Source organism: Cebus imitator, unplaced genomic scaffold (genome assembly GCF_001604975.1).
Source record: "Cebus imitator isolate Cc_AM_T3 unplaced genomic scaffold, Cebus_imitator-1.0 Scaffold38, whole genome shotgun sequence".
NCBI classification, from domain to species: Eukaryota; Metazoa; Chordata; class Mammalia; order Primates; family Cebidae; genus Cebus; species Cebus imitator.
The window spans coordinates 785,578-804,682 of record NW_016107353.1 but is presented as its reverse complement, the minus strand read 5'-3'; the positions used below and the strand labels follow the sequence as shown (position 1 = coordinate 804,682).

The following is a 19,105-nucleotide window of genomic DNA, read 5'->3' as shown; positions in this document are numbered from 1 at the left end:
CATCCTCCTCCCACCACACAGCAGGAAAACAGGAACGCACCCTGGTGCTGGAGAGAGATGGTGGTGACACATTGGCTGCAGTTCTCTCAACAGTCCAGTGACGCTCATCATATTAGTTGCACTTCACAGATGTACAGGCCGAGGCTCAGAGAAAATAACCACGGACACACAGCAAGCAGGTGGCAGAGCCGGGACTGGGAGACTTGTTCAGACAGCCGGACTACAAAGCCCATCGTGTCCCTCCAGGCTGCACTCCGGGTTCTGCGCCTCTCAGCACCCCTTCCCTTCTGTCAGCCCCTGCCCACCCCACTCACTGGATCACAGGCAGCCAGACCTGCCTCAGCATCCCTGAGAAGTCAGGCAGGGGCTGCCATCCCCAATTACTAATGAGGGTACAGGTCAGAAGGAAAGGTGGCCTCCAGGTGGGCACCATGGCAGCCCAGGCTGAGTTCAGGCGTCCCGCCTCCCAGCCCCAAGTCTCCCCTGCCCTGGGCAGATGAGGGGATCACTTCGCTCCACCTAGACTCCACACTCCCTTTCCTCGCCTCCCAGCCAGCCCCTTCTGAGCCTGTCTAGGCCTTGGAGTGGTGGAGAATGATAAAAGAAAGGGATTTGACATCAAGGCTGCTTCTTACGCACGCTGGTTTTTATAAATCTGGTGGGGGGTGGGGGAGCTCCCCTGTCCTTGATTCTCTTCCTTTGAACGTTTGTTCTTCAAGTCTTGACTGTGGACTGAACTCAAGCCCCTGAGCACACAAGATAGAGAGCCATGCCTTGGGGATGGCAGGGAGGGAACCCGCAGCGGCTGAACGTGCAGGCTGGCGCTGGGCTTTAATGCGCCAGCACCATCGGCGCCAGGCCCTCTGCACAGGAGGTGAGTGTGAGTAGGTGTCTCTCCCACAGCCGAAGTCCGCACAGACAGGGACGGGACGTTCTCTAGCCCCCACGCTTCCTGTCAGGGCGCCCCTCCACAGGCACACTCAGAGCCAACTCATCCCTGAACAATGAAGCCATTCTCTCTCCCTTTCCAAGAGCACTGCCTCACAGAGAGCTCCACAGTAGGGACTGGAATGGTGCCCATTCTATAAACTGAGACCCACAGAGGTGAGTGATTTGCTCAAGGTCACCCAGCAGTAAGCACTGGAGCCAAGGCTCAAAAACAGATCTTTTCATTCATGCATTCAGTTATTCATTCAACAGGTCTGGTTATACTTAGCTGTGTGGCTGGTACCTAGTAGTTTAATTTCTCTGAGCCTCAGCTCCCTCACGTGGAAAATGGTGATATATTATACAGTACTATTAGTATACAATACTATTTGGCCCTCTTTATTTATTTATCTTCTTATTTTTAATTATTTTTTGAGATGGAGCCTTGCTGTATACCCAGTCTGGAGTGCAGTGGCGTGATCTCAGCTCACTGCAACCTCTGCCTCCCAGTTCAGGTGATTCTCCTGCCTCAGCCTCCCAAGTGGCTGGGACTACAGGTACACGCTACCAAACCCAGCTAATTTTTGTGTTTTTAGTAGAGAAGGGGCTTCATCATGTTGGCCAGGATGGTCTTGATCTCTTGACCTCGTGATCCGCCTGCCTTGGCCTCCCAAAGTGCTGGGATTACAGCGTGAGCCACCGCGCCCGGCCTTGGGCCTCTTTGTAGAATTGTGCAAGGGTTTCAGTAAGATAATCCATATGAAGCGTTTAGCGCAGGGCCTAGCAATCCTGGGCACATAAGCATCACTGCTATTACCATTCTTTCAGTGATTCACTGATACTGAAACAGCAGAAACTATCCACCACTGTGGGTATAGAGATGAATAGGTTTGGACCCCACCTTCAAATTGCTCACAGGCCAGTGCAATTTGATAAGGGTCATGTTAAAGGGGAACACAGGGAGCTGTGGGAACATGCAGGCAAAACAAGGAAGGTTTCCTGGAGGAGGGGTCATCTGAGCTGAGTATTAAAGACTGAGTAGAAATTAGACAAGAGAAGCGAACAGCTCTGTGTGTGTGTGTGTGTGTGTGTGTGTGTGTGTGTGTAAGAGGTGGTCTTGATGTCAAATCCCTCTCTTTTATCATTCTCCATAACTCCTAGACAGGTTAAGAAGAGACTGGCAGGGAGACACAGAAAGTGAGTGTTGAGTTACAGGTGGAAGAAGGTACGGGGCTGAGCCTCCAGGCCAGGGAGGTGGCCTTGCACTGTGTGCCTGCGTATGGGCCAGGCCTGCTCAGGCCTCCTGCCACCGTGGCAGTTGGAAACGTGTCTGTCTCTCCACTGACTGTGAGTCTGTGCCCTTGAGGACAGACTTATGCCGTCAGAAAACACTTGTTGACTTGAACATGTAAACAGTGTTCTACATCAAGAAAGATTAATGGGTGGGGCACAAACAGGAAACAGATTAGCTTGGTTCAGACTCTGGTCTGGACCATGGAGAATGAGGGACTGGGGGTGGGGGCTGCATGAAAGTGAGCAAGCAGAATTGAATGAAAGATCTAGAAGCCAAGAATATTATTTTTTGACTTAAAGATAACAAGCTATAACCCCCTCTACACAAACACACACACACACACACACACACACACACACACACACACACACAGCTAAGAACCCGAAGCCACTGTGGCATCCTGACATGATTAAAGGTGGTGGCGGAGGGGGGCTTCATGCCTTCACACCTGACTGTGCCATCCAAATTTCATGTGTTGAAAACTTAACCCCCAAATTCTTATGCTGATGGCATTTGGAGGTGGGGGTCTTTGAAGGTAATTAGGATTAAATAAGGCCATCAAGGTGAGGTCCCCCGGACAGAACTGGTGGCTTCCTAAGAAGAGGAAGAGAGAGCTGAGCTGGCAGGCTCTTGCTTTCTCACCGTGTGATGGCCTCCACCGTGATGCAGTGGGGAAAACCTCACCAGACCCCAGCACCATGCTCTTGGACTTCCCAGCCTCCAGAACCATGAGCCACATAAACTTTATTTCTTTGTAACTCACCCAGTCTGCGGTATTCTGTTACAGCAACAGAAAACGGACTAAGACAACACACCTCACTCTAAGCTGTTGTCAGCCCCTGGGCCCTGCCTGACACAGCCGCACTAAATGTGGTTTGCATCATTGTCATCAAGGTCACTCTATCAGCTTTTGGTTATGGCCCCAGGAGACCATAATGGCGGGTGGGGGTGTTGTGTTTACAGAAGACAGAGCATTGCGGCAGGTGTGTGTGTGCTGGGCACAGCCTGCTGAGGCCCAAAACATACTGAACAGTTTCCTCCCTAGAGTCGATTTACAGAGCTGACGGCCCCCAGGGGAGCCCTCACTCCAGCTCCCTCAGAGCCAGCTCCCCACCAGGAGCTGCACAGGACAAGGCCTCGGGGAGTTGGGGGGATCAGGAGGAGCTATTCACACCCTGGAAGCAGAGTCGTGCCAACACCCTTCCCTGAATACAAACAGGCAGCATGGGGACAGCAGGGAGCCCAGGTGAGACTCAGGAGGCCAGGATACTCACACTCTTACTTGCTGTACAAGCTCCAGTGAGCCCTTCACCCCTCTGTGCACCCCGCCCTCTGAACTCTTAGGGATGTTTTAATTCAATAACCCTTCATTCTCCATTACCTGACTTTGCCTTCTGTAGGTGAATGTGAAATATCCGAATGTTATTCCCAACCTGGCTACTCAGGCTTCCCCAAGAAGGTATCCTTCCTCCATTGGCACATTCCCTCATTTCTTCACTCCACGGATGTTGATTAAGCCACCCACTAAGTGCCAGCCAGACACGTGCTGGGTGCTGGCTACGATGGGCAGGAGAGTCATATGGTACCACACCCAGCCCTCATAGTGCACGCAAATCATTTCGACACTGACCCAAACCCACAGGGATCATAGCGGTCACATAACATCAAGTGGTAAATGAACAACAAGTTTTGGCCTACTTAGCAATAGTAAGAGCCTCACTTATGAGAGTGTCTACTATGTGGCAGCCTCACGGCAATCCTAGGGAGGTGGTATTATGAAGCTTTACGGAAGAGGAAATGGAAGAAGCTCAGAAAGGTTGAGCAACTTATCCAAGACAACACAGCTCTAAGTGCCTGAAGCAGGATTTTTACTCCAGTTTGACTGCCCGGGGAGACTGCTCTTACCCTTCGGTTCACTAGAGTGTCTCTGTAAAGCAGTGGGAGAAAGATGTTTCTTGGAAACGGGGATCATTAAAAACATCCAGGTTAGGCCCAGGGTGGTGGCTCACGCCTGTAATCCCAGCACTTTGGGAGGCCGAGGTGGGCAGATCACTTGAGGCCAGGAGTGTGAGACCAGCCTGGATGACATGGTGAAATCCTGTCTCTATTAAAAATACAAAAAAATTAGCTGGGTGTGGTGGCACGAGCCTGTAGTCCCAGCTGCTCAGGAGGCTGAGGTAGGAGAATCGCTTGAACCCGGGAGGCAGAGGTTGCAGTGAGCCGAGATTGCACCACTGCACTCCAGCCTGGGCAACAAAGCGAGACTCTATCTCAAAAAAAAAAAAAAAAAGACAAGAAAATTCCAGGGTAAAGGAGCTTTTTTCAAACATATCTTCCCCTCTTGCCCCCCGGAGAATCACTGGTGAGTTACCATTCCAGCAGGGTGGGTGTGCATCAGAGCCCTCAGTTCTGTTGTGATAGAGAAAAAGAGCTGAGAACCAGCTCTTGCCATGCTGGAGTCTCAGCCCCTGCTCTCCCAGGGGTGGGGAGCTGAGAATTGGAAACCCGTAGCCGCTGAGAGCAGGGTGCATGGTGAGAGCTGGGAGGTCTGGCTCTCACCGCCCACACCAACCCTGCCAATTGCAGTGCAAAGTGTTCTCAGCTGAATGAGGCAAAAGGAGATGATTTCTGCATGGAGGAGCTGACAGGGCTGCCACGAGCAGGCTAGGATGACTGGGACACAGCGTGCCCCCATGCCAGCCCTGGGGCTCCCTCATCCCACCTGCTCTGCCATCAGGGCTGGGCTAGAGCTGGCACTTGGCAATGCCTGCTTATTGATTGACCAGGTTCTCTGCTGCATTGGCAGAAATGAGGCCACTCAGTGCTCTACAGCAGCCATGAGAGAACTCTGATTGTGGGTCAGCGTGGGCAACCACCATGCAGGGGTTAGCACAATCCACAACGCAGACCGCTGGCTGGGCTCCAGCAGTGATGCTGGGAAATGAGACTCTGGAGGCACAGAGGCCAGGGTTCTCCCAACAATTACTGGGGAGGGGCAGAGGCCTGGAGTAGGGATAGGTGGCCTCAATGTCCCAGAAACCACTGAGCCACATTCTGAAAGAAACTAGCTAGAGATCCCCCCACCTCTGCTGTCTCCTTCTGGAAGCTACAGGGAGCCCGAAGCCTCATGTTCCTGCTGCTGTGGTCCCAGCCTGAGAAAGCACCAGCTTCCTGAGAGGTAAGGTGGGAAGAGACCAGCTGGAGTGGCTGAAGGCACCTGGGAATGTCTAGATTGCTGGGTGTTTACAAGACCCTTCCATCAGGTTGTGTGATGCAAGAGGGAGCCCCTCCGCCTGACCACGCCAGGGGAGGGGAGCTGGGGAGTGGTGAGAGAGAAGATACCAGTGGCCCTGCCATCACAGTGCTTCCTCTTGGATACCTAATAGGCTCTGAATCGTCCTCCAATGTCTTATTCCTCCCAGTCCTTCCCCATCCCCAGAAACAGCACCACCATCCACCCAGTGGCTTAAGCCATAAACCTGGACCATCATGTTGGACTCCTTCTCCCACATCGTACCTCAACCCATTTCCATTTGGTTCCAGCTCTAACATGCCTGAAATCTTTCCAGTTCTGTCCATCTCCATGACCTCCTCTACTCCCTGCCTGCCCCAAGCCCCGCCTGCTGTCCCCTAATCCTAACTGGGCCCCTATGTCCTCTCTAACCCTACTCCAACCCATCCCCCACAGAGCAGGCAGTGACCCTCTTATGTTAGTGTGATGAATTACACTGATTGATTTTTTTCAAATGTTAAGCCACCCTTGTCTAGATGCAATAAACCTTTCGGGTGGTAATATATTATCCTTTTTATATCACCGGATATGATTTGCTAATATTTTCTCAAGGACTTTTAACCTTTTAAAAATGGGATTTGAATTATGTCATTCCCTTATTAAACCACTCAGAGGCTTCACAGCACACTTAGAAAAAAATCCAAACTCTTGACCATGAACCACAAGGCCTCCAAGGCCTTACTGAAGTCCTCGAACCCTTGTGGGTCTCTCTGGACGTCAACGTGGGGTTTTGGAGAAACCAACCAGGGCCTGCCACAGAGAATACCAGAACGGCTCCCTTCCAGTTCGCAAATTGCAGTCGAAGCCACCTGCTTGCTGATGTGTCTATGGGCTCTCACCCCCTGCTAGCCTCTAAGTTCCATGAGGGCAGGGACCAGTGCCCGTTCTTGCCCATGGTAAGGTCCTTCATCTCATCATGAATCTGGCCTTCTGGGTTAATGAAGGAATAAACTCTCTGCCTCCTCCATGCCTGTGCCCGTGCAGTTGAACGTGGCCGGTGAGAAGCACAACCATGCTGCTGAGCTGCACTTCAAATCCATTACTGCAAACTTAAGGGGGCCCTTCATGCTGCCCCCAATTATACTAGACTTCCTGAGCCCAGTCACCCTCCCACTTCCTAGAGAATTATTTCACACTTGCTGCTCTCTCCAACACCTCCTACTGCATCCTCATTCTCAGCTAGTGACCTTGCTTCCCAATTCACTAAGAAAATGGAAAGAATCAGGCGAGAGCTTCACCTACCAGCATCTGCACCCACAGACGCCGCATGTTGCCACAGAAGAGCCTCCAGGATCCCATCTAAAGCCAGTCTCTACACGTATGCCCCACTAGCCTAAACCAGGACATCACGTTAGAAATTCTCTCTTTTGTTTCATCACTAGTGTTTCACTCTCTGCTGGACCATTTCAGTCAGCACACAAGTGCACTAACCTCCCTTCTGTCTTAAAAAACAACACAGTGGGTCAGGCGCAGTGGTTCACGCCTATAATCCCAGCACTGTGAGAGGCGAAGACAAACAGATCACTTGAGGTCAGGAGTTCAAAACCAGCCTGGCCAACTTGGTGAAACTCTGTCTTTACTAAAAATACAAATATTAGCCAGGCATGGTGGCACACGCCTGTGATCCCAGCTACTTGGGAGGCTGAGACGGGAGATCGCTTGGCCTGGGAGGCGGAGGCTGCAGTGAGCCGAGGTTGCACCACTGCACTCCAGCCTGGACGACAGAGTGAGACTCTGCCTCAACAAAATAAAATAAAAAATAAATAACAGAGTAAGACAGCTCGTTTCAGCTTCCCCTGACAGCTACTGCCCATTCCTTTGCTCTCTTTGCAACAAAATTCCCCAAGATTACTCGGTACCAGCTGCCTTCAACCACAGTCCTCTTTGCTCTCAAGCCTTCTGCAATCAGGCTTTGCCCCCATCACTCCTCTGACATTGCCCTTGTCAAGGTCACCAGGGGCCTTGCAAAATCCAGTGGTAATTCTCAGTCTGTATCTCACTACACGCATTTGTCAACCCTCCCCAGTAGACTGTCTGCATTTGGCTCCAGGGTACCACTTTTGGCTCTGAGTTTTCTTCCTGTGTATGGAGTTCTCCTTCGGTCTCCTTTGCTGGTGCCTCCTCTTTTCCCACCTTCTGCATGCTCGGTTCTTGGCCTTCCTCTCTTCTGTATCTGCACTGTCTCTCTTGGGGATCTCATCCAGCCTCATGGATTGAAACGCATCTACATGCCATGGCGCTTACACTCACAACCGCCAGCCCAGGCCTCTCATTCTTGTATATCCAACCACCTGCTCCACATTCCGCTCAGATATCTGTTAGACATGCCAAAGTCAGCAAGTCTAAATCTGAACTCCTTTGCTTACTTCCACCACCTGCAGCCTTTCCAACCTTAGATGATGCCAACTCCATCCTCCCAGTTGCTTAGAAGTAAAAGTCTGATCATATCAACTTTTCTTTCTCACATCCAATCTACAGGAAAATCCCCGCATCCAAAACTTAGGCAAATTCTTTGACTCTTTTTTTTTTTTTTTCAAAATACATCATGAATGTAAACAAATCATGGTACATTCATACAATGCAATTCTAACAGCAATGAGGGGGAAAACCCTACTCAATAACAGGGATGAATCTTAGCCAGAATTTTGAGCCTCAGCAGCCAGACACAAAAGGGTACAAACTGCTTGACTCCACTTGTAAAAGGTCAAGAACAACCAAAATCAATCTATAAGGATAAAGTTCAAAATAGAGGTAGCCTTTTGGAGGGTACCGACTGAGGGGAGCCTTGTACAATGCTGGAAGTGTCCTAAATATTGATGGGGTGGTGGTATATGGGTATACACATATGCAAAATTTTATAGAGCTGAATGCAAGATTTATGCACTTTACTGAATAAAAATTTTACTTTGATACAAAGTAAATTAAAAGTTAAAGTTTTTAAATGCACATCCAGAATTAACCACTTCTCACCACCTCCGCTGCTTTTCAGATTCGAGCCACCTCCGCCTTCCCTCACCTGAATTACTGCCATAGCTCCTGACTATTCCCATTTGCACCCTTGCCCCTTAAGCACATTCTCAACACAGCAACGAAAGTGATCCTTTAAAGCCTAAGTCAGATCATGGCACGTCTCTGCTCTAAATCCTGCAGTGGCTCCCCATTTCCCTCAGGGTAAAAGCCATTGTCTTTCCAGTGGCCTCCATGCTGTACCCGGGCCAGTGGCCCATTATCTCTGATCACTCGCCCCCTTTATCGCTCTGTCCCAGCCCCACAGGCCTCTTTGCTAGTCCCTAAACACTTCAAGTACATTCCTATGCAAGGGCCTCCGTTCTAGTTCTTTCAGGGGAAAGGATGGCATGCCTTCCCTATATCTGCATGGCGTCTTCCCCCACCTCCAGGGTTTTGGTCAAATGGTGCCTTCTCAATGAAGCCTCATGGACCACATTATTTAAAGGTGCAACCCTTTCACCCAGCCCCACTCTGGGCTGGTGCATTTCCAATCCCATTGACCTCGCCCCTTTTTTATTTTTTCAGTGGCATATTCTACCTTCTAACACTCTACATGATGTAAGTATTGTATTTCTTATTTAGCATCTGATCTCCAATTCATTAGAATTCAGTCTCCATGAGGATCTCGTTTTATTAATGAAAGTATCCCAACAGACCCTGGCTCATGTGAGGCTTTCAATAAGTATTTGTTGAATAAATGAACAAATGAATGAATGAATGAGTAGGTCTATCTGTCCCAGGGCCCTGTGTGGGGACAAGTCAGCTGCCCTCCTCTCTCAAAGGAGAAGCAAGAGGCAAGAAGGTAATTTCAAGAGCCTCTCCTACACAACCTGGCTGCATGGAGTGAGTGCAGAGTAGGATCCAGCTGCCCAGCCCAGCTCTGCACGGCGTCAGCTGCCAGTCTCCTGCCACTCCTACTCCCACCACAGGCGAGGTGGGAGTTTCTCCTTGGCCACCGTGGTCTGTGGGAATCCATCATCTCAGCAGGGACTATGAGCCGTCAGACAGAGGTAGAGACCAGATCGGCCTGCCCATCTTTGTATCCCTAGGCCTGGCAAGGGCCTGACACATAGCACATGCTCAAAGCACACTTATAAAATAGATAAATGGATGTTGCCAGACCCTCAGCCCCACACCTCTCTGCATTCTGCTGGGGAATAATAAACTGCCAGGGTAAGGAGCAAGGCAGGAGAAGGTACCCCTACATCCTTTCCCTTGGGGTCAGGGAAGCCCCTTGCCAGCTGTCCCCATCTCCCTGCCCACCTTCAAGCCAATATTTCTAAAAGGATGTGAATACCAAGACACACCCACCTGCTTCTCCTTTTCCTTACCCCCACGGCCATCTGCCAGGCTTTTCTTTGTACCGTAGCAGCTGATAGTTCCCTCTGGGGTTGAATTAAAAAGATTGAGGCTAAAGGAGTGATTCACGCAGCCCAAGAAGCCGTGTCTCTCCACTTCCTTCCTCTCTGCTCTATGCATCTGTGCCCACCTGCCAAATGAGGCCAACCAAGAAGCATGCCACCCTAAGTCCTCTCCCAGGGGCACTGCTTCCTCACCAACAGGATGCCAAAGCCTTCAGAAAAGAGACCAGGCAAGAAGGACTCGACTTGGGGCCCATGCGGTCCTGCCCAACCTAGCCCAGAGAGGCAAGGGGGCTGAAGAATGCCAAGTGCCCCCCTGGGGATTTGCAGTGTGGGTGAAATTGGGGAGGGAGAGGAGAGAGTTGGAGTAAAGGGAGTTGGGAAATATTTAACCTCACAAGGCAGGCCTTCCAGATAGCAGCTACGCTATTTACCAGGCAGCACGGCCCAGGTTCTGACTTGGCTCTGACCTTATAAACAGTGTGAATCATTAAAATGTTTTTTGGTTTGTTTTTATAATTCCAACTTTTTTTTTTTTTTTTAGAAAGAGTCTCACTCTGTTGCCCAGGCTGGAATGCAGTGGTGTAATCTCAGCTCACTGGAACCTCTGCCCCCTGGATTCATGCAATTCTCCTTCCTCAGCCTCCCACGTAGCTGGCATCACAAGCATGCACCACCACGCCCAGCTAATTTTTGTATTTTTAGTAGAGATGGATTTCAGCATGTTGCCCAAGGTAGTCTCGAACTTCTGACCTCATACTCCCAAAGTGTTGGGATTATAGATATGAGCCACTGCACCCAGCCTCAACTTTTATTTTAATAGATTAAGGGTTAATGTGTGCAGGTTTGTTACACAGTAAAGTGTTTTTCATACTAAAAATCAGAAATAATTGAAGTAGCCAGTAATATAAGAATGCATAAATAAAATATGATATTCAAATATTCATTTATTCAAAAAAGCTTTCTGCATGGCTGTTCTGCGTCAGGCATGGGGAAATGGGGGTTTGTAAGCAGATGTGGTCCTGGCCTTTGGAAACTTACCAAGTCCGGAAAGAGCGACATTGAATAGAAAGTCACCCATGTGATGAGTGGTGGACTTGGAAGGAGACGCTGTCTCAACCCTATTGGCTAACAGAGGAAACTAACCTGGTCCAGGTGGGATGGCCATTTTAGCTGAGACCCAAAAGATGAGTAATAATACAATCCAATATTATACCACCATAGAAATCCTTACAAAATCATTTTAGTTGACACAGGGAAATGCTTATAATGTTAAGTGAATAAAATAGGATATAAAACCATGTATATATAGATGTTCTCAATATGTAAAAATAATATATCTATTTATATATGTGTGTGTGAAAATTTTTCTGGAACTACTAAAATGTTAACAGTTCTCTGTAGGTGGTAGAGTTACTGGTGATTTTACCATCTTTATTCTTCCTTCCATTTTTCACAATCAACATAGATTGCTTTTATGCTCAGAAGCAAACAGCAAATGTCAGGGTGCAGCCCCTACAGATCCGCCCCTGGGTAGAACGCATCCTGGCCATTCTCCGGCCTCCACGCGGGGCTGACACCTTGCAGGTTGCTCCTCAAGCACTCAGAGACTTCCAGGAAGCCACTTGCCGCCAGCTGGGGGAAGCTTTCACACTTGAAAGGAGTCCAGACGCCTCTTCAACTAAAGGCCATGTTTCCCCTTGGCCCAGCAAGCTGCTCTGCGTAACCCACTGAAGGCCATCCCTAATTCAGAGAAGTTATCTTTTCAATCACAGAGCAACTTCCCTCCGTCTCATTCCCCTCTAAGCCTGCCACGGATCTGCTGACTTAACCCACTGAGGCTGTTTTCCTTTTCTGTTCCTTCAGGGGCGAGTGACATCCAAGGAGAGGAAGCAAGCATCCAGATGGGAGAAGGAGAGAACTCCCAGCCAAGTGATCTTGCGTAAGCTCCTCCTCTCCCCAGCCTCGGTTTCCTCCTCAGTCCGCAAGTGTGAAAGTTTGGGCTTCCGGGCTTCCTCGAACTCCTCTTCCCTCTCAGACACTCTGGGCTATGACTAATCCAGCCTTAGACACAGGTTCTGAAGACGGCCTACCTCTCAGAAAGCAGATGGCATGACCTGAGATCAACCGTTCTGGGACGCAGAAGCCACAGACAGTTACCTGCGAGGGCGTGACGGCACACAAGTCACTTTAGGGTTGTCAAGAAAAGCCCAGGTTAGCCACGGTGGGGAGGGCTAAATTGATGCCTAAAAGCGAACGTGCCCTAATTTACAAGATTTCTTTCCCACTCCAGCTCTGACTCAGCACGCCAAGCTCCTCCAATCCTTGCTGTGCTTCCCCGGGTCAGCAGCCCAGTGGGGCAAGCTTCCAGCTGTGGACAGAGGCAGAACTGCCAGGGGCCCGACTGCCCACTGGAGTGAAGGTGGAGAGAGGGGAAGATGCTGGGCGGGGGCTGAGCAGACTGCAGAGGCCATTGGCCAACATCAGAGGAGAAAAATCACCCTACTGACAGCTTCATGGAAACTCCTCTAAAAATCCTACAGCTTCTTGGGCTGATGCAAGATACACATGGGCTTACTGGTTAAAGGCATCTTTTAGGCCTAGAGTCAAATCCTGCCTCTGCCCCTGCCAAGCTGTTTGGGCAAGTTACTAAAACTCCCCAAGCCTCAGCCCTCAATTTAGCTAAAGAATTGTCTATAGAGAGGCCAGGCACAGTGGCTCATGCCTGTATTCCCAGTACTTTAGGAAGCCAAGGTGGGTGGATCACCTGAGGTCAAGAGTTCGATACCAGCCTGCCAACATGGTAAAACCCTGTCTCTACAAAAAATGAGCTGGGCTTGGTGGCGCGCACCTGTAATCTAGCTACTCAGGAGGCTGAGGCAGGAGAATTGCTTGAACCCGGGAGTTGGAGGTTGCAGTGAGCTGAGATCACGCCACTGCACTCCCACCTGGGCAACAGAGCAAGACTCTGTCTCAAAAAAAAAAAGAAAAAAATTGCCTGTAGAATGGGGGTAACAATAAGCTCTGCTAGTGAGAGACTGTGAACGTTGAATGAGGTAAAGTATATTAAAAACATAGCATTGTTCCTAGCGCACACTCACTAGGAGCTAAAACACATAACGCAACCCTCCCGTGATCCCAGCATAGCACTGGCAGAAGTCAGGATAAGGAAAACCACAGAATTATTGCTGCAAGGAAACTCGGAGAACTCAAATCCAACCCCTTCATCTATTTCTTTTTATTTATTTATTTATATTGAGACAGAGTCTTGCTCTGTTTCCCAGGCTGAAGTACAGTGGCGTGACCTCGGCTCACTACAATATGTGCCTCCCAGATCCAAGCGATCCTCCTGCCTCAGCCTCCCAAGTAGCTGGGATTACAAGTGTGTGCCACCACACCCAGCTATTTATTTTTATTTTTTTATTTTTAGTAGAGATGGAGTTTCACCATGTTGTCCAGGCTGATCTTGAACTCCTAGTCTCAAATGATCCACCCATCTTGGCCTCCCAAAGTGCTGGGATTATAAGCATGAGCCACCATGCCCTACCTCCAACCCCTTCATTTAACAGATGGTGAAGGGGAAAGGCTCAGAGAGGCTGAATAACTTATCAAAGTTTGCACAGCTAATTAGTAACAGAGCAAGGTTCAAACTCAGGTCTGCCTGACTCGAAAACACTCACCAACCCTCCACTGTACTCCAACCCAGCTGGCCATGAATGGCCCCTTTGCTAGGGTCCCCTTCCCACAGAGAGGTTTGGTCAGGGAGCCCTCTGTTAGCACCCTTCCCTACAACTAGCCTCCAGGAGTAGCACCAAATTGCCAGAGTGCCACCAAGAAAGCTCCAGGTGAGGGGGTAGGGGGCAAATGATAGAGATTCCCTAGAACTAGGAGCTGAAGGGAATAGGGTTTCAATTACCAAGCATTTGGAGGCGCTATGCAAATAGCATGCAAAACATATGCAAATGACCACAGGTTACTGATGAATCAACAATTTGAGCTTTAAAAAAAAAAAGTTTGTAACTAGATCATATTATATGATGTGAATCTCTTTTCTCTCTTGGTTTTCTGCCAAGTAGAAAGAAATAAAATTTGTGGTTGACTGATCAAACCATGCCCCACTTGGTGAGGGCCAGCAGACACCTGTATCTGGGTGCCCCAGACACGCCTCACCAATGCTTGATCAGTATGACTCTGTCTGCCCAGCACCACATCTACCTTTGACTGGCATGCCAGGGCAGAAGCCTGGTGCCCAGGGACCCCTGGCAAAGAGGGGTTTCATAGACCTAGCAGCCTGCTGACTCCAGCCGCATACAGGGGACCAGAGCATAGTGTTCCTCTTGCAGCGTACTTGGGCAGTGACATGCAGGAGCCCAGAGTGGCCCAACACCTCAGCCAGGATGCCTGTTTGAGAAGCGAGGCCCCAGCAGCCTTTCCATAACTCAGGAGAAAGGCTCCTCTCCATGGGGCAGGACACTCCTGGGCACTGCTGGTGTGTGGCTGTCAAGGAGCCACACGGAGCCGGTGGGGGCATCTGTGATCAGGGCCCCGAGGCAGAAGCGGGGACAGGTCTAGTCCACAGCAAGAAAGTGAGAGGTTAGACTTCTGGAAGGCCTGCTTGAGGCTCAACTGTGCATGCTCCGGAAACCTGGCCAATTCAATCAATGTTTGCTGAGGGTCTGTGATGTGCCGGACACTAAGCTGGGCATTCTGAAGAATTTGCGAAAACTAGTAAGAGGTGGTTACTGCCTTAAGGCATCAACACTCCACTAGAGGAGTAGGGACATGTACAGATACAACTTAAAAGCACTTTGGCACCTCCTTGGAGACGTGTTGTGTATGTGTTTGTGTGTGTGTTTCTTCATGTGTGTGTGTTGACACCGAATGACACCTAAGAGCGTGAGTGGCAGGAGTAGGGCTTGCCTATCCAGCCGCACTTGAGCCATATGTTAATCGTGACAATAAAACTACAAATAAGACCTCCCTATGGCTTGCATATAATATATAAGGCATAGTATTAACACAAGTGCTTCGTGTATACGAGTTCATTACATCCTTCCAGTAACCATAGGGAGTAGGTACTATTATTAATGTTCCCTTTTATAAATAAGGAAATTAAAGCTTAAAGCGGCTAAATAAGTGACTTTCCCAAGGTTGCACAGCAGAAATTCCCAACAAGGATTTGAACTCAGGCCCATGGCAGCCTCTGTGCAGGCCCCTGCCTCCACCCTCAGAGGATAGCTCCCCAGGACCCCAGCTCCAAAGCCACAGCAGGTGCCTCCTGAAGGAATAAGCCTGCTGTTCCCACCAGACAGCCATTCCAGCCCCACAGGGCAAGTAGGGCACATTCTGTCACAGCAAAACGAGACCTTTGGCTCACATTGGCACCCACTCCGCAGACAGAATTTCTCCAGCAGCCTTCCTACAGCTAGCTGCACATCTGCATGAGCTTCCAAATGTGGCAACACTTTGTTATAATGGCCAGGCTCAGAGGCCCTGCTCTTCTAATGCACTGAGACCAGCTTTATCTCTGCAGCCCAGCAGCAACCTGGGACCAATGCTGCATGTAGACCCCTCAGTGGATGAGTCTATGGGGTTTCTGGTTGCATTCCCTTCTTCACCCCACCTGCCCTGGGAAACCTGGAGGGCAGAGGAGGTAGACAGAGCAGAGAGGCTGGCATCAAGCTGCTGGGCATGGGGGAATCAGGAAGGAAGGCAGATGATTAGATCACACTTCTCTCCCAATGAGCTTCAAGGAGACCCTCTGAGTCTTACTTTCCCCTTTAAAAGCTCCTGCTCCACCTCCCTCACAGCAGCATGATGATAACAGGAAAAATTCATGCATGAAGAAAGCTTTGAAAAGTTAAATGCACACAAATATAACACAAAGGGAGAAACATGGGTGCCCAGACCTGCTCGGGCAAGGGGCCAAGAGAGGTCAGAGGCCCTATAGCCCAGAGAAGCTATGCTGGGGATAGCAGGTGCTGGACACAGCCAGAGCACCCCCAGAGAACAGGAATCTACTGGGGGCAAGAATTCAAAGAGGGGGCAAACACGCCTCATAAGAGCATCCCAGCAGGGCCAATCCCTGGAAATGTGCCCAGGCACTCGCTGGCGCTTGGTAGCCCAAGGCACTGCCTGGTGATGAGATTATGGCCTGGCAGCTCCAAGCAGGGAGCCCCAACATGGACTGGACACCCACACTGAGGACTGCATCATCAGGCCACCCATCTCAGTGCTGCCTCAGAGCAGCATAAGCACCTCTGCTGTGACCAGCAAAGACATGGTTTTGCAACAGAACAGGAATATTAAGAGTAGGCACCAGCATTTTTCCCTCCTCCTGTCTATAACAGAGATCCCACAAGTGGGAGTGAGGCAAAGGTAATCAGACTGTTGGGTTCAGCAGGAAAACCTTGGAAGGTACAGCTAGCTAGGGCAGAGATACCTGGTGAACAAGACAGCCAAAGCGTGCCTTCAGGAACCCTTCCGGAGTCTGGCTGGAGAAGCGGCACTCCTGCCCATTGTGCTCCCCTCAGAATGTCATCACCCCACCTGAACTCTCTTCTCTGCCTCATCCTCTTCCCTGGGACTGGCAGAGCTCAGCTCATTCCTACCCAGCACTCACTGTGACCCTGTCTTGGTGGCCTCTCCAAATCTCCCACCTCCACCCCAGGCCTGACAGGCAGCCTCAGGTTCCTTGGCTGCAGGAGCTTCAGCTCTGAGATCATGGGCACTGACAAGTTCACAGCCCAGTCCTCCAGCCACCCATCCCCCTCCCATTTCTCTGGCACGGCAGAGCAGAGCACTGGAAGCCTGAGTGAGGACTGGAGCACAATGGCCCAAAGAACATCTGGCTTACTTGGGGTCTTATGCTCTACCTTTTATCCTTTCTAGGTGGCCCTCAAGCCAGCCATCATGCGGTGCTGCGAGTACCTTCAGCGGCTGTGGACTCACCGGAGAGGGATCTTGACCCGGAGGTAGCGGTCCACGGCAATTGCCAGCAAAGCCAGGATGGAGCTCTGGGTGAGGATGAGGACTGGACAGGCAACCATGAGGCAGGTGTGGAAGTAGGTCTGTGGCCCAATGTTGATGAGGATGGCGAGGGGGATGACCAGGGCACCCACGGCCACATCAGCCACCGCCAGCGACACGATGAAGCAGAAAGTGGCATCCCGCAGCGCCTGGTTCACCTTCACCGCCCAGATCACAAGCACGTTCCCGGGCACAGAGACCAGGGCGATGAGCACCTCGATGCCGATGTAGGCGGCCTGGAAGGCTGAGATGGAGGGCGGCATGGCGGAAGCAGGCTGGGAACATCAGCAGACGGGCACCAAAGGGCACGAGGCAAGCACCTGTGTAGTCAGGGAAGCCTGGGATGGGGAGGCCCGTCTGGGAGGGCAGGGAGCCCAGGCTGCCCTGGAACTCCAGGTAACCCGCGGAGACGGAGACGTGTCCCACTTGGCACATGCAGTTCCTGCCCAGGGTGGAGGGGCACCCAGCCCCTTCTCTGCCTAATCTTTGTCCCTTCCCTTTATCATCCCCACAGGTTCCATTCAGCAACTTAAAATAGCAGCGCTCACTCCTCCACTGGCTTTTTTATCAGGTGTGAGGCAGCTCCCAGCGCGCGCGCCCGCGGGCGCGCGCACACACACACACACACACACATACGCACACACACACACACACACGCGCGCGCACACACACACGGGTCTCCCATGCCTGGCTCTGCCCACCCCTGTGCACAGGATGCAGGGAGCTCACCATCCTGCCTGCTGGCCGGCAGGGGTCCCAGAGGCAGTGCCCAAAGTTCCGGGCGGCAGAGCTCGGGGCCGCGCGCGGTAGGGCTGGGCTGGGTTCTGGACACCGCGCGGCAGCTCATAGTCCTCCGGCTCCCGCCGCAGCGCTCCCAGCCCGGCCTTTCAAGCAATCACATGGTGCGGCAGAGACTCAGCCCCGGACGCTTTTAAAGAGGTAGCGCCTCTGTTTCGCACCTGGGACTGGGGTGGCAGACGTGGGTCTAGGAACTGAGCCTAGGACCAGACTGGGGCGTCGCTCCCTATAACCCGGCGCGCGCGCACCTGCCCTGCGCCCACCCACTTGAGACGCGTCTGGTGCCTGGATCTTAGCAGTCCCCTGGTCCCGCTCCACCTCTGTCGGGGACCCTTGCCCATGGCCTGCCCCAAGGGGGCATTCCGGTCTCTTCTTTCAGCTCTGTCCTGCACCCTCGTTGGGGAGCCCAAGGGACGAACCGAGGCTCAGACTTACCCAAGGTCACCAAAGCTGGCAGAGCTCCCGGCTACCTGAGCCGTTCTGTCCAAGTGCCCCCACGCCTCGACGCCTTCAGCAGCCGCTCGCTCCAGGGATTCCTGGGAAAGCCAAGGCCGGCCTGTAAGGTCTAGAGGGATGGTAGTTGGCTGGAACCCGACTTGGGCGCCGGCGCCTCTGTCGCCCCCAGCGCGGGAGCTGAGTGACAATCGGGCTCCGCACACCGGGAGGGGGCGGGGGCGGCGGCGGCACTCGCGGGCCCCTCCCTCCTCACCCTCCGTCTCCTCCCCCACCCCCTCCTCTTAACAAAGGAAGTAATACTGGGTGAGAAAAGCTGGAAAAATGTGAGCTTTTCGAAGGGCCTGGTGTGTGCGCCCAGCCTCGGGACTGGACAGAGGAGCAGCCTTCCTGTGTCTACTCTCTCCCTTCTCAATGCAGGACTCCTGGGAGCCCTGGTCTGGCCTCCAGCAACCCCTCACCCCTCACGGCAAATCATCTCTTCTGCAGGACTTCAGAATGCCCCCTGTGGGACCTCCCAAAGCAGTCAGTTGGTAGCCCTGGCACCCTCCCCCAATCCTAAAACCCCGCTCTCTCCATAAAACCAGTCCCTGCATCTTCTCATCCCACATTGTTTTGCAGACTCTACCCTGAGTCATTATATTCCTTTCTCATCCGTCTTTCAGAACTGCCTTTCAGCCTATTAGCAATTTCCATTTTGCAGATGAGGATGCTGAGGCTCCTCCCGAGATCCCCTGTCAGTGTCACCCGCTCTGCGCTCCTTTTCCTTCCTTCTTCCTCTTCGTGGCACAGCGCTAAGCCATAAGGCATCCAGTTAAATCCCCTCATGTTATAGACAAAGAAGCAGGCTCAGGGAAGGAAGGGACTCCCGAAAGGTCAAAGGGCAAATCCTAACAGGACCAAAATAGGAAACCCAGACTCCTGCCTCTCTCCACTGTCCAG

At 51.5% G+C, this 19,105-nt stretch overlaps 1 protein-coding gene across 4 annotated transcripts in view; it reads right to left on the bottom strand.

Annotated features, from left to right (window-relative positions):
* Positions 1–18,395, bottom strand: part of ADORA1 (adenosine A1 receptor) — a 39,146-nt gene extending 20,751 nt beyond the window's left edge. Inside the window, exons 1-2 of one of the 4 annotated variants that reach the window (XM_017525352.2) lie at positions 18,146–18,395; positions 16,835–17,232 (exon numbers count right to left, since the gene is read on the bottom strand). In XM_017525352.2, the coding sequence (XP_017380841.1) occupies positions 16,835–17,175 (341 nt within the window). In that variant the 5' untranslated portion in view covers positions 17,176–17,232; positions 18,146–18,395. Of the gene's footprint in view, positions 1–16,758; positions 17,233–17,641; positions 17,985–18,145 lie in introns of those variants that run through there. The other 3 variants (XM_017525351.2, XM_037737325.1, XM_037737326.1) reach the window with 3 other exon arrangements.
* Between the last annotated feature and the right edge of the window lie 710 nt (positions 18,396–19,105).